At 38.8% G+C, this 16,326-nt stretch overlaps 1 protein-coding gene and 1 non-coding gene across 3 annotated transcripts in view; both read right to left on the bottom strand.

Annotated features, from left to right (window-relative positions):
* Positions 1-16,326, bottom strand: part of SPOCK1 (SPARC (osteonectin), cwcv and kazal like domains proteoglycan 1) — a 405,646-nt gene that overhangs the window by 273,948 nt on the left and 115,372 nt on the right. For both annotated transcript variants that reach the window (XM_028718100.2, XM_077924543.1), the window contains exon 3: positions 5,669-5,714. In XM_028718100.2, the coding sequence (XP_028573933.2) occupies positions 5,669-5,714 (46 nt within the window). The remainder of the gene's footprint in view (positions 1-5,668; positions 5,715-16,326) is intronic.
* Positions 7,807-8,016, bottom strand: LOC114593093 (small nucleolar RNA U3). Its single transcript, XR_003705591.2, has one exon. It is a non-coding gene; the product is annotated as a small nucleolar RNA U3 (small nucleolar RNA).

Raw genomic sequence — 16,326 nt, 5'->3', positions numbered from 1 at the left:
AGAGGAGTGCAAATACCCTGCACTTCTCTTTTATCATGCAAAGCCAAACTTCTGCATTCTCCCTCCATTCTCAGGGGCAGGTACAGGCATATTCTCATTTGGAAAAGTTATTTATTTATTTCATTTCTATACCACGGATCACAGAGTGGCTTACAATATAAATCTGAACCTTTTATTCTGAATGAAGAAGGAAAGATGTGGAAGCATGGAGAAAGTGTGGGCCATCTGCATTTGTTTGTAACTGCTACGTTCCATAATATCAGAAGAAACCTCCATTGTGCGCTTCTCTTTTGGCTCAAATCCACAACTGCTTTGGACAAAGTACAGATTGTTGGTTTCTTTTCCAGTCCCTGGAGCTATCTTTAATTCTGAATGTGTTACGTCCAAGAGCAAAAGAGCATAGAGTGTTGCGGCTTCTAAGCTTCCAACCCTTGAGTTTTCTCTATCTCTACTGGGTGCCATTGTTAGTCTACGGGGCTAAGAGTGGAAGAAAAATCTCTCTTTCATCCTCCTGCCTGTGTACCTGTTCTCTCATTCTCTGTCAAGTCCTCACATATCAAGTGAAAGAATTCCTGCATTCTCTAAGGGGAGAAAAGTGAGTCAATATTGTAATCTCAGAGGAGAATAGAATCCTAATGGTTATTTTAATAGCTTAATTGTTGGCTATAAATCCCTTCCATTTTATGACTATAAACATGTTCTGCCAATATCTTTCTCCCCTCCACTTTAAATTCAGGAATAAGACTTCAAGTTGGCAAACCTGCCACCTGTGCAATTCCTATCCCCCAATCCTACTTCCTAGTCACAGCGAGCAGTCAAAAATACACTTTCCCAGCATTAAAATGAACCCAGACTTTGATATTAGAACTACGTACTTCTGCTGATTACTGATCAATTATGTGAGACTTTCAGGGTGCAGTCCGATCCACCAGCAGAGGTATATTGCGAAGTGGCAGAAGCCTAATTATGCTGGTGGAACTCGAAATATGATACTGTCCTGACAGATCTGCCAGTAGAACTCCTCTGACATACCTGTAGAATACTCTGCTTGCAGAGCTATTTCACCAGTGAAAGTATGTTGATGAAATTGGGGTGAGCTGTGGATGGGACAGCGTAAGAGCACACTTATGCAAAATCTTCTATGCACCCAGAACATGGCTGCAAAGCTTTAGATAAGCTGCCAACCTGGTGTAAGGAATTTACCTCCCAAAACAAAGTAGCCACCTCCAGTCACCTTCCATCCTACCAATATCGCCGTGGCAGAGCACAGGATATGGCATAACAACTCCCACTCACAGCACACTACCACCAATATAAAACCCCATATAAGACACATGACATGGGGCCCTTTTCTCTGACTTCATTTCACATGTACTTGGAGCTCACAGAGTGGTATTCTGATGATGGGAAACTATGGAAGAAGGATTACTTGGCCCATCTAACAATGGAGGCTTTGACATGAATCTCTTAACAATTAGGACATACAGAGGTGTATGTTGTGTAGCATTGTATCAACAACACTATCATTCCCTGCCCTGCTTTATTTTGGCCTAAGGTAACAGGACCTAACTGCCAAGAGTCAATTATCTGTATTAAAACTGCCCACTTTATGAAGTCTGATTTCTGAACAGCTTAAATCAATAATTTTAAACAGGTCACTGATTATATGTCAGAGTGCAATAGCTGTGCTTTGGATTTTTAGAGAGAGGGGGAGAAAATGTGCAGACTAGCTTCAGAAGCCCTGGAGAGGAAACGTGGCGTTCACAATAACAGCAAACTGATTAGCAGCTTGAAAGTAAGGCAATTACAAATATGAGAGAGAACTTGACATCATTAGAATTCCAAGAGCACAAATACATTAGCATCCCAGGAAATACAAGACAATAAAAACCAGCAATGCAATGCAGGAGCATAAGGCTTACTTATATAAAATGGTCACATTTCAGTAAAGAATGAAACCGAGCCCTCCTGAACTCACCCCAACACACATCACCATTACACACGCACATTCAATCACCACATAATACAGCCGGGAAGCTTGAGATTATGTACCGGTTAGAAAATGGGCGAGTCCTTTTCACAAATACCTTCTTTGCATGAACGAGATAATTATGCATTAAGAATTGCACATTCAAATCATTGTATGTCCACAGAGGAAAGTAATTCCTTTGCCAATCAACAGTGGGGAAAAAAACAAAAAACAAATTTAAATCCTGGAAACACAAGGCTTAAGGAGGGATTTAGGTAGGCTACAGACATTCTGTTGAACATCTAATCCAAACAGAGATGTATTGCATTGGTATTCCTGTAGTGGCAAACCTGAAACTTGCATGAGTGGATTGTTCTTAAGTTGCATCCAGAAACACACAGGAGATAAATTCCAGGGCAGAACAACAGCACATTCCAGCTGTTTTTGTAGAAATGATTGGATCTCAAGGATACTTTTAGCACTTCATCAGACACATATTGGACAGTAACTACTGTGATGTACATCACATAATACAGCAATAAATATGGAAGAGAATACTATCTGTCTGTAATGTGCCAGTGACATGTCATGGATTTTTAAAATTTGTAATGGAACTGGTTGGTTACTGCATAGTAATTTACAAAACTGCATGCTTTATAATGCTGGTCACCAGCCTGGGAAGCTGTCCTCTTATATATGCCAGAGTGCCAGCAGTGCTTGTTTGCAGTAGACACCATGCAGTGTAAAGATGATCAATAGCATCTGCTAAAATTTTAATGAGGCAAGACCCAGGGAAGGTTAATTGTCCCACATGTTCTCCTTGCTAGTAACAGAGTCTTAATGAAAAACTATTTCAAGCAGCTTTTTTCTTTTCTTATTTAAGGGTTTTCAGGACACCAGTGCAGAATGGTATTCTTCTGCCGTGCTGTTAGGTGCAGCAGAAATGTTAAGTTCTAAGGGAGAAATGTGGCCGTCACATTGTTAGAAATCTGGTGTGGTACCCATCAGTTTATAATATGCACTTAAAACTATACTTTCCAGGTGAATGGTTGCAAATTCTTTGCTTTTTACTCAACTGGCAGAAACTGATATGTACAACCCCAGCAGGACTGCTAATGTGCCTTATTATCTTCTCCGTATGAGATCTGGAAAGAATCTGCTGCACAACCCTGTATAGAAGGGGTTCTCAATATGGTGGTTTCCCCCTTGAAGAGAACATGGATATGTATGTTCATTAAGCAAGTAATGCCTTCCTGACATCCAGCCAAGACCTGGGTGCATTATATATCCCTGACAGAGGACTGAACGCAAGGGCTGTGAAAGCACCCCCACTTTCCTAACATCCTAATATGATTTGAGAAGAAGGGAGCTAGAGAGAGTAGTCACTTTGTGGTTAACGGTATTTTCCTGACTATAGTTTATGGATAGGATTAGAGATATGTTCTATTCCTCTTATAGTGCCAGTGTTCAGATTAGTATCCCACAGATCAACACAAGCAGCAGCAACAGGCCGTATAAATGAGGTTATAACTAAGGATCTTGGCATGTTCATCTGTACAACAGATGACAGTACAAAGATAAAAGGGTCAGAAGCCAGAGTCAGGCATTAAGGAGGGAGGATGATCTAAAAGTTTGAGAAACTGCTGTAGAGACTCTGGAAATTCTAGATGCTATGATAAACTTCTAAACTACCCACATGTAGAATCTCTATGTGCTCCAGCCAATCAGAATTTATTAAATACCTTTCCTAAAGTACTTGTGGCTTCCATGAATCTGTGATTTACCAAAACTGATCTGACTAGAAATGGATCATGAATATACTGTGCTGCTCTATATTCTTTACAAATCCAGGCATATGTTACCGTTATAGACAGGTTATAGACCTCACCTGGAGTACTGTGTCCAGTTCTGGGCACCACAGTTCAAGAAGGACACTGACAAACTCGAACGTGTCCAGAGGAGGGCAACCAAAATGGTCAAAGGCCTGGAAACGATGCCTTATGAGGAACGGCTAAGGGAGCTGGGCATGTTTAGCCTGGAGAAGAGGAGGTTACGGGGTGATATGATAGCCATGTACAAATATATAAAAGGATGTCACATAGAGGAGGGAGAAAGGCTGTTTTCTGCTGCTCCAGAGAAGCGGACTCGGAGCAATGGATCCAAACTACAAGAAAGAAGATTCCACCTAAACATTAGGAAGAACTTCCTGACAGTAAGAGCTGTTCGACAGTGGAATTTGCTGCCAAGGAGTGTGGTGGAGTCTCCTTCTTTGGAGGTCTTTAAGCAGAGGCTTGACAACCATATGTCAGGAGTGCTCTGATGGTGTTTCCTGCTTGGCAGGGGGTTGGACTCGATGGCCCTTGTGGTCTCTTCCAACTCTATGATTCTATGATTCTATTCTATGATTCTAGGTTATTATTGGGCTATATGAATTTATAGAGTAATGGCAGGCTAGATATTCCTTTACTATTTTACTTTCCTCAAGGCAGGTGAGTTTTGGTCTGCTAGGTTAATGATTCCATCATTTGGTAACATTGTTTTCTTGAGTGATAGATTTCATCAACGCTTTACCAGTATTTCCTTGCCAACATATGGTACTGCATCACAGCACTGACTCTTTTATTTCTGTATACTGCACATGAGAGCAAGACAGCTCTGACACCTTTTCCTTTAGCACATTTGATGGGTGTACTCTTTGCTGTGGGAGATTTTTTTGCACTCACAATGAAACAAAAATTGCATTTAACAGCAGTCTTTCCAGGGGTAGCATTACACTATTGTTTACGGTGACCTTTTATTTTCAGATGAGGAAGCAAGCTAAAATATCTCTTGCACACAAGCACACAAAAAAGGGAAAAGGAAAAAGAACAGAAATGTAGCAAGAAAAATGAAAATACAGCAGATGATGCTGCTGAAATTCTAAAGCCATGTTTGGCACAATTGTTTCATCATAAACTGGCAACTTTAACAAAATGTATTTAAAGATATTACAAGTGAAAGAATCACAAAACATAACAAATATGCATGGTTTTTTGCTGTGCATTATTTTTTTTACTTTCACAACACTATTCCAATACAGATGAGAGATCATAGAAAGGTTACTGGGAAAAATGAGATCTTTACAGAACATGCGAAGCACCAGTCTTCTTGGGAAAGTAATTTATATTGGGGAAAGGCACAACAGTAAATTAGACACTCTCTTCCAAAGCACCACTTTCTCAGTTTTCAAAGCATTCCCACTGGGCTGCTAATGAGTAAAAGAAGTATCACAGAAGATCCTAATTCCATGTTGCAACTACTTTGGCCCTTTGTAATAATATGAATTCAGTGAGACTACCGTATAGTTGAATGAATGGAACTTTATTGTTTAATCTGGGGTCACCAACCTAGCGCCTACAGTCACTATGATAACAGTGAAGGCCTTCACTGGTGCTCCTCGGCAGAGCATCTAGATGCTAAGATTTATTTGCTTTCTTTAGTGTTTTTAATGTTCTAGCACTCCTGGAAAAGGAAGTTGTGAAGCAAAATGTGCAGGTACCCTTGTAAGCAATTTCTATGAAATAAGCCAGGTTGGCTGCTCCTGTCAGTAGCTGTTTTAAACCAATAGGTGAAGATATGTTGTTCGGAAACCAAGCAATATGGATATTGATACTTATAAAACAAAGCAATTTTATAGAGTGAATATAATATTTCTTTTACCTTGATCAAAAGGCTTGTTTGGATTCCAGTTTCTGAAATAATCATCCTAAAGGGAAGAAAATAGGAGTGAAAACAGTTAAACTGTTAAAATGAAACGTAGGTATTCTTTTGGGCAAGTCTTTTATTTATTTCTTTGTTAAACAAACATGCAAACTCTTTTTCTGTAATCCATTTACTGTTTGGCCTCAAGATAAAACAAAGTTTAAAATTTTTAAATGTTGCTTTCAAACATATACACACAAAATATAACACAGAAAATGAAGATATATTTCAAAATACTGTGCTATCTTAGTGGCTCCAGGGTTGTGTATATATCCAGGGAATTTCAAAGAAGCCTAACCAGTGAAGGGAAAACTCCTCTTGGCTTCATTTGGAATTGGGCTCATTCTAGCCCAACCAATTTTCTTTTAAAGTCAGCAGAGAGCTTGGTTATTTTTGAGTGCAATCCCAAACTTTTTCAGGATATCATCGCACACCCAATGACATAATGTGGAGAATGACATAGTTGAAATCCTTCCCCATAACCAGCTCACTTTTCTCCCTTACTCCACTCCAAAATTTATACCTGGAATGGATTGGGAAAGGAAGAGGGTTAACTTGGGTTATATCTGAGTTAGAGGAAAAGTCTGGAAGTAATAATGCTTCATATTACAGCTGGGCTTTTTAATTTGCTGATATTCATATTCAAAGCAAAGGCATTATGAATTGCAGTGACTAAATTTGATAGCAAAGGTTCTTTTACCCATAACACACGTTAGTGGTAAGTGACCTTTCCTCTGTCTGTGGCATGTAGAAATCAGCACTAGCAACATATTTACAAATGAAATCTGTGAAACTGGCCTTTGTGGTAAGGCATCTGTTTAAGAGCTATGCATAAGGAACTGTAATATTGTGCAAGTAGTGAGCACAAGACAAGCAGAGGCAGAGGTTGCTTCCTTTCTCAACAGGGCCACACACTGGCTGCTATCAGCTAAGTCTCCTCTTCCTCCTCAAGATGCACAATCAGGATTCCAATTCACAATACCAGATTTTGTAAGCATGGCAAATGGCTCTTCCTGGGTGTGCATATCCTGCATGGGAGAGAATTGACTGGGAGTAGGCCTCATATTTCTGTGCTAGAGATGATAAAAATACTACAGGTTTGTTGTTGTTTTTTTACTAGGTAATCCTCTCCTGTAAAGCACTCTGGGGTAATAAAGAAGTCATGAAGGGTGACATGCAAATGACATTTTAAAAACCCAATATTTTCAACTACTTAACAAGCAAAAGATTTAGTGAGCTGTCTTGAATTTAACCATTTAACTAGTCAACCTTAGTACATTACCCATCCCCTACATTTATCTACATTTTAAAAAATGAATTAAAGTTGCCTTGCTATTGTCTAGTCATACTGCACGTGGTAATTTTAGTGATCTTGGATTATATCCAATACACTCTGGGGTAGACCCACTGAAATGTATGGATTTAAGTTATAAAATCTATTCATTTCAGTGAGCCTACTCTGAGTATCACTAATATTGGACATCATTTTGTTCAAATAAAAAAACAAATTATTATCTCTTAATGAAGCAAAATGATTGCTACTTGTCCCTTTTGCAACCTTCAGTCAATTGATTCTGAGAGCTTCTCTTCATCTCTCTCTCCATTTCAGTCCCCTGCTGCTGTGGACATTGTATAACTTCTTCACTTGCTCCTTTCATCCTTTCCTCCAGAAGTTTTTGGTGAAAGCATTTTAAAACAGATTTTAAAAATCCATTCCCTTTACCCCCATCTACATTCCTCCTCCTCATCTCCTGTATTGGCTGAGGTTTCCTTATTTGCTTCTTTTTCTGTGATTATTCACTCATATTTGTCTTTCATGATTCTCTCTTTCCACTTTACTACTCATGTCGCTCACTCAATTTTCTCTTGCTTCCTGACATCCATTGCCCTAGCATTCCTTTTTATTGCATATTTGCAATTATTCTCTATATGTTCTCTTTTTCATTCCTGTAAGTCTACCCTTGTTACACACACACAAAAAGTGTTTGATTCTCATTCCCCACTCTCTCTCATTGTTCCTCTCTTTCTTGAGGATACTGCTCTTTTCCAATGTCTTACTTTCCCTCCTCCAAATGTTGTCACTTTTTTTTTTTAAAGCCGCTCAGCCTATCTTCTCTTCCTCCAACCCTCTTAGAGGAAAAAAAAGCTTAAGGGTCAAAAAATAGCAAGTAACAGCTAGATGAATGCAACACTGCCCACTTGCTTCCAGCTCAGAAAAGGTTTGCTCCTCACAGTTCACTTGGCCAAATGTTTTGATTACAGCCCTTGTTTGACAGTACAGAGATAATTCTAGAAAGTATAGTCTTTCCATAGGTCGTTTTCAAATTGGTTTTAGTTCTTTTCACTCTCTCTCTTCTATTTCTAGTAATCTTATTGCAGCAATATCTCTTCTCTGTATTCCTGCTTCTGGTTCTTTAGCCTCTAGTCCAGCTGACTGACCCACTTCCATTGCTTGCTTGAGTATTGGAGTTAAGCAGTAACTTTCTTGTCATTACTTCAGAGTTTCTAACAATGGTTCTGCTTAACCACCTCTTATCCTTTCTGAAAGAACTGAGTACTGGGCCCTTTTCTTTTCATCCCTGACATTCACCCTTTTAGCTCTTTTATCTGCTTATTTCCTCTCACATACCACATTATATTGAGTTGCAACTATACTCACCTACACCCAAACCATTTCTTCTTTTCATGTTCCAACCCCCTGCGGTTTTCTGATACCCTTGTATTCATATGAATAATATCCATTTTCTCAAACTTAATTTGGGTCAAAATTGAGCTTCTGATTTTTCCTCTTATGCAGAACTTTCTCTTGCGCGTGTTCATATTGTTTTTTCTCCTCAAGCTTAAAATCTAGGCATTCTCATTTCCTCCATATGTCCATGGTCTTTCAAAGTCTTAACATTTAAGGTAAACCATTCACTACCAAATGAAGTAGACTGCACTTATTCATGGTCATTATTATTTCCTCCATTTTCTGCACAGATAAATTGTAGCATTCTTCTTGTTGGTACTGCTGTTTCTGCTCTCAAAATTCTATAGTCTGTATTCAACTCTGCCACCTGCCTAATATATTCTACTTGCCTTTCAGCTCATGCAATTCCCAACCCCACTCTGGTTATACTGCTCCTGTCACTTGGTTCCTCTTCCTTCTCATCAGTGCTTTAAGCTACTTGTATTTAAATAATTTTGCATTATCTTTTCCCCTCTCTATCATCTCTTATTTCTATACACACTTCTTCCTAAAGCCTTCACTCTAAAGGTACCAATTTCCTAGTTAAACCTAAGTACACTTTTTCTATTCCCCACCTATTTCCATTTCTCGTTCCCTGGAGTGCTCTTCCATTTAACAGCTGACTCTTTTACATTGAAGTAAAAACTCCTTTACATTCTTGCTTCTCCCAACTGCTGCTCTTCAACCCCTTTATACCGTTCTTCCATTTCCTCCCTAATATCATCGTGCCTTTTTGTTAGATTGCAAGCCTACAGACAAAGCTTGCTTAATTTGTGCGCAACTTGCTAATTTATATGGCATTAGGCATATTTTGAAGGTGATACAAATGGGTTTTCCCCCCTTCCATAAGATCTACATATCTCCTGGTTGTAATAAAACCTCAAAGCGGTTTACAAAAGGGCAGAGAGGTATATAAAAAGTGTGAGCTGGAGTGGGAAATTGATCTAATCACACGGAGCAGGAAATGACAGCTAGTTAAGAATAAGAAGATATTTTCAATGTACATATTCTAAAATAGCACCATTTTATTTTAGCAGCTTCTGCATCCCAGAGCTTCTTCTAATGCAGTGGATTCACTACTATGAAGTTTTACTGCTCAACTGAACAAATGACTTGCAGAAGCATATTTCACTCTCACAAAAAGTATTATTAGACCTGACCCCCGCTTTAAGCTTAATTGCTTTTAATTTGTTCCTATACAAAATACAATGCTTTAGTATTTCTTAAGTGTCTTTTCTTCCCCAAGCTATTCATTACTTACATTATCTAAATTGAGAGGAACATATTCATTTAACCCACTGCACTGTAGGGAAAGGCAGCACAACGATTCCATCTAGTGTGATGATAATGCTACCCCCAGTTCTGCTCTGGAAAGTTGGGGGAACTCCAACAACAGAATTAGGGAGCACACAGGGGGAGGAGGGGCACTGATGGAACCTTAGTTTTAATGCTATGTTCAATACAACTCAAAGTCTCTTAGGAATAAAAGCATGTTTGTGTGTGTGTGTGGGGGGGGAGAAATACATAGATAAGGGAAGTGTGGGGGGTTTTGTTTTTGTTTTTAGAGAAACCTCTGATCTATAAACTTTTAGCATGTAGAAAACGACATGCTTTCTTGTACACTGACGTGGTGATACTATGTTAATGGGAGACACTTTATAAATATTTTAAATAAATAAAGTTTAACAACGACATTTATTGTGCTATTGCTGCTTTATTAACTGAGCACTGGAAAAGTCCAAGGTGCGCTCACTTAGTGAAGTTTGTGTGATTAAATGCCTGTACCAGTTTGATCTTCCTTCCCAACTGGATCAATTTGCCTAGAGCCATTTTGTACCCAGATGTTAAACCAGGGATGACAATACAGAAGTTTAATGGGCAGCATTCAGCTACATTTTGCTCATTTCTGTGGGTCTACTCTGAAGAAAGCTAAGTGGAATACCACCTGATATAGTTTCCAAACAGAACAAACTATTGCTCAATACTTTCCAGTCTATTTCATAGACCAGAGACCAGAAAATGAACAAGTTTTGGAACAAAGAGGCTAAACCATTATTTAAAATGTTGACTGTATATAAAATGCCATGCAGTACCTCTTAGGTATTCAATTGTTAACAAGAAGAAGCAAACATACCTCAACTTCCTGATGACGTAAGCATAATAAATGAGGAAACATAAAAGAATGAATTTACATATTGGGAAAGAATGCAAACATTTTTCAGTCCCCCCCCCCAACAATTCAAAGATACATTTGATGCAAGACAAAATTTAAAATCAGAATATCCATGTATACTTTCTAAATTCCAATGCAAGTCATCTAGCTATTTCCATTACCTAAATAAATATACAGTTCTGTAGGCAAGAAAATTCTATTAAAAAAAACAACCTGTAATAAAATGTCATGCTTGACAAGTATAGGCAAACTAAACAGAAATGAGCTTATCTTTCATGAGCTCTTAATGTTATATGTCGAATGATTTTGCCATAGTTGTGGATAAACCTGGACCTGAATTTTTTAAGTCCTATGTTTTGTGAAGTTAGAAAGGGTAGGGGGAGGGAGAAAACCCTCCAATGCTAATTACTATTAGAACTATACTCCCTAAAAGTAACTGATCAGTAGTGGCCTCAGTAGGGTCTTTGCCCATCTGAGCATTTGGAATCTTAATTCACTAGTACAAGTGACTAGTAAAGGTAAAGGGACTCCTGACCGTTAAGTCCAGTCGCGGATGACTCTGGGGTTGGGCACTCATCTCGCTTTATTGGTCGAGGGAGCCGGCGTACAGCTTCCGGGTCATGTGGCAAGCATGACAAAGCCGCTTCTGGTGAACCAGAGCAGCACACGGAAACACCGTTTACCTTCCCACCAGAGCAGTACCTATTTACCTACTTGCACTTTGACATGCTTTCGAACTGCTAGGTTGGCAGGACCTGGGACCGAGCAACAGGAGCTCACCCCGTTGCGGGGATTCCAACCGCTGACCTTCTGATTGGCAAGCCCTAGGCTCTGTGGTTTAGACCACAGACCACCTTTACCTTTCTTTACCTTTACATCAACAGTACATATTATTTAGACATGTAACATTTATGTAATGAAACCAGCAAGGTGAGAGGATTATAAACCATTGGGAATAAGAAATAAATTGTAATATATTGAAACATACAATTTTTAAATGTTTAAAATTTTCTTTAAAACGTTTGCAATGCAGCAACAAGCTTTAATTTAAACAATATTAGTAGTTGTAGGCTATCTACTAAGTATATCAATAGTTATAAATCAGCTATATGAAGAATATGTTAATCTTAGTGGTGTGCAGGGATCCAGATGAATCCCAAGCAGAATGCTTTGGAGGGATAATAATTTTGTTCAAGGTGAAGCGGGATCTGTCCAACATGCCCTTAACCAAAGCAATGTCCCCTGAAGCTTTGGGGTTGTGGGTGTCAAAGACACAATTACAGTGCATCTGCTCAAAAGTCAAACTATGTATTTAAGCTTACTATAGGGGGGAAATGTGAAAGGGAGGGTTCCAAACCAGATTACAAATCTATTTTGTAATCTGAGGGAATAATTTTAGCAGTGCTCTTCAATCACAGTCCTTTGGGAAGAAGAGGTGCTGATGAAATAAAGAGCTTTGCTCTTCAGTGTTTCTTTCTCTTTTGAAAGTTCTGTCTCTAAGGAGCAGGATGCAGGAAGAGTTCTGGTGGGATTCTCTGGAGGTTTCTTTTGTGTTCCTCATTCCAATCAATACACCCAAACTCTTGGTGCCTACCTTTCCCAAGCTCTTCTTTTCTTATTTATTCTATTTTGACTTACTTTTACTGCAGTTGGCTTTTTGAGTCCAAGTGCATTATGGCATCAGTACTCATTCTTGCTCAGTCATAGCATGGGATAGGAGAATCTGTCCATTTTTGTTTCTTTCACTTTCTCATTTTTCGAATCTTAAGTTCCGTTCTCGACTTTTGCACATCAATTAGTGACAGTTTTCTTTCAAAAGTTCTCAGCAGCTTTTGGGTGTTGGGTGCTGGGAAGGATTGCTCTATTTGCAAATCCTTGTTTTGCGGATTTCATTTAATATTCTAATTTTCTGAGATTGTTAATTTGGGGTTTTCATCAGCTGTACGCCATGATCATCACAATTATAACTAATAAAGGCTTGACATATCTCACTTTGCATGTCATGAGTCTATCTCATATACAGTGGTACCTCAGGTTACATACGCTTCAGCTTACATACGCTTCAGGTTACAGACTCCGCTAACCCAGAAATAGTGCTTCAGGTTAAGAACTTTGCTTCAGGGTGAGAACAGAAGTCGTGCTTCGGCAGCGCAGCGGCAGCAGGAGGCCCCATTAGCTAAAGTGGTGCTTCAGGTTAAGAACAGTTTCAGGTTAAGAACGGACCTCTGGAACGAATTAAGTACTTAACCCGAGGTACCACTGTATTAGTTTCACCTTTTAAATTGAATGACTGAAATAAATGAACTTTTCCACGATATTCTAATTTTTCGAGTTTCACCTGTATTTCACACACTTGTCTTCAGAACATTATTATACTTGCTAATGTAAGACACCAGAGTGAAAGCTTTGAAGGTGGGCGTGGGTAGCAGCATTAATAATGTTCAATGTACACATACCAAGTGGCATAGCACCATCAGCATTTATTAAAATAATGTTTGTTCCACTCTTCATCTAAAAAAGGCCCCTGGAACAGCTTATAGATTGCTTAAAAAGATTTCAGCCTGTATTTTGCCCCTTACCATGTGAAGGGTGAAATTAGCTTTAACTTCTCCTGCAACTATCCTAGACATAGAGATCACAACCAAAGTAAAGTCAAATCAAATCACAAAAAATTACTTTCTCAGATTAACTTTGATGAGTTCCAAATTTATGCAACTCCACCCAGAATCTCATTCTTGTTTTTTTAACTTCTGCTTTATAAACCTGATAATTAAACTCCTTGAAGCAAGTAAACTCTTTATTACATAGGAACACATTTCACAGATGTTTTGCAAACTTGTCAAAAAAAGGAAGCTTACATAAAATGCTTAGGTTATGAATAGCAAAAACATTAGCTAAATAGGACTATAAATGTTGGATAAATTGCAGTTATCCATTGTACACTAATCTAGCAGCAATGAGATGAATAAAAGAGCTCTAGAGCGAGTGTACTACTCTCGATACATTCTCATATTTGGGGACTGAAATGCTAATCTTAATTTTGCATTAAGTAAATGGCAAGAAATGGCCTTTTGTGCATCAGTGTCCTGGAACGGCAGACCAAGGCCAGCTGACCATTACTTTCCAGGTAGATCAATAACAGTATAGGAGCTGAAGCAGTGATAGCAGCTGAGGCAATCAGCCAATCAGGAGAGTGAGCGTGGAATTTAAATGAGCTGCTGACAGTTTAACAGGCAGATAGGGACTTTCTGTCTGAGCGGTCTTCTTAGCGCGTATCTGTCAGGAGGGACAGATAGTGAATTGGCTCTCAAAGATAGGGATTTGACTCTCAGTGGGAGAGGGACTAACAGTATGGACAGTTGGGATCAGAACTGAATGCAGTTAGCTAGGCAGGGCAACCCAGTTTTCATTCCCCGAGGGCAAGTTAAATCCAAGAAAAGGATGAGTGGGTGTTGCTGGTTAGGACACTGATAGACTTTGGGGGGGATGTTGTCTACCTGTGACTTGGTTTGTAAAAGACTGCTGTTTAAAAGTTCCTATGTAAAGAGTTTGTATTTTAAACTAAGTTTTGTGCCACACTTTTGAAACCAGAAAATGTTAAACATTCATTGACTGTAATTAAATAAAAAAATAGTTTTGTTCCATAAATGCCTGCTCAAGCTTTGAACCTCCGAGTTGAAAGTGAGTTGTCACTGGGTAGCTTTCACGGAAATACAACACCTTGCTGTTGTTAAAACATGAATGCTACCTCAAACAGTTAACTGTAGACCTCTACTGTGTGGGTGCAGTGAAAACTTTATCTAGTAGAACACACATAATATCATTCACAATACCCAGCATCCATCTTTGTTGAGGCTGTTTGTTACACCTGTGCTTTTTGATGTCCTTGCTTTGTAATATTGAAAATTATCTCAACATCAAAGAAAGGTTGGAGCAGCTGCTTGTTGAAACCAACCTAGCCTATACCATAAACATCTCCCCAAGGTCTAATGCCCATTTAAAGCAAACTCTAGTACCAGCAAATTACACATTTTCCCTGTTAATTCAAATGGAGATTTCCCAGTTGAGCCTGTTCTAGTAAGAGAGGTTAGTCTCTCAACCTTCTAAGCACACTGTAATTTTCCTAGCTATCATTTTCTGCCCTGTCTCTTGGGAGGTGGAGAATATTCATTCAATTAGGTTGGTTTCCACAGTGAATGGATTGCATATACTATTGGGATATTTCTTGTAATCCCTCCATCCACCCTTTGGCAGAAGGAATAATTGAAGACATGCTGATACATTTGCCAAGGCAGTTGGAAGTCAGGTGATACTACTTGTGCACATGAAAAGATAATGCAAAATATATATGGCAGGGACGATTTTGGATAGCAGTACAGATCTGGGGGAATCAAGATCTCTGAGGTTACTGCACCTCAGTTGCTTACGAAATTTTAGTAGAGTCATCAGTTTGAAGATGCTTTGGGTATGCATTTGAATGTGTCTATATGTATAAATGTTTGCTTTTCATAAGTTTATAAATATATAAATTTTGTTTACTTTATTAAACAATGAAGATAAAAATCATACATTTCTGCACAGTATGACACTGAGTCTCTCTTATTTGGGATCTAATAATTAACCAGACTATTCCTCTAAGCCTCTTCCTTTTTAACATACTTCATTTCCGAGGCCTTTTAAAATTATGGACTCTTCCCGCAGATAAAATGTTTGTCTCTTCACTAACTAGGCGAAACTGACAGTCCAAACCTTGGCTACTTCTCCTCTGCAAAGCAGAAACTATGGATAGCATGGGATCCCCAGCTGTAGCAGTCCAATATACAAACCCTCTCAGGCCCAGTCAAGTTGCAGAACAGCCTAAGGCTATGATGTCAAGGTGATTTTAAAGGTTTATAAGATTTGATGCTCTTGAGCATTCTTGCATTGGTTTTTTTCTTTCAACATCCGAAAGCAACACCCTAAAAATTCTCATCGATTTTGGGGGTGAGCAAGACTGTGTTCACATATCCCTAACAAAGACATGGGTTGGGAACCCTAGCTAGGTAGACAGCCACTGTGGTGAAGAAGTGATGTATGGGGCAAGAGTTAAGTATCCCTCCTCTCACCTATACTATCTTCCCTGAAAATTGTGTCTTTCCAAAGCCATTTTCTAGAGGAGCTTAAAACTGGGGGATTAGTTGGATGAGAACTTCCCTGGAACCACCATTGGCTCATTGCTTGTTTGGAGAACGTGTTCATGGCACTCCTAGGTCTTTTGGTGGCTGCTGGCTGCCATTTCTTCTCTAAGAAAACCCTAAAGATGTTCATGAAGCAGAACTGCTCTTTACAGAAACCATGTTGATTTGTCCTCAGCAAGGCCTATATACTTAGAATTTGAGATTTTATAATGCCTTTCACTAATGTAACGACAGACTTTAACAGGCCTGTAATTTCTTGGTTTTCCCATGAATGATATCTAAATATATGAGATCAAAGAAGAACATAAAATTAAAACCTCATTCACTATTGACCTACCCAGAGCAAGTAACAAGGGTAACAATGGCCAGTAATGAAATATGTGTCCATAGTTTTTGCTTTGTATTATGGAAGCAACTCAAAATTTTGCTTTTATTGGCTTAACTCTTAATCATTTTGAGAATAATTAATATCAGATAAAACGAGTGCTCTCCAGAAGTCATGGTTCCCTGCAAGTTAAATTATAAATCAAATTGTAAT

Source organism: Podarcis muralis, chromosome 2 (genome assembly GCF_964188315.1).
Source record: "Podarcis muralis chromosome 2, rPodMur119.hap1.1, whole genome shotgun sequence".
NCBI lineage: Eukaryota > Metazoa > Chordata > Lepidosauria > Squamata > Lacertidae > Podarcis > Podarcis muralis.
The sequence above is the reverse complement of the archived record's forward strand: the minus strand, read 5'-3'. Positions and strand labels throughout refer to the sequence as shown.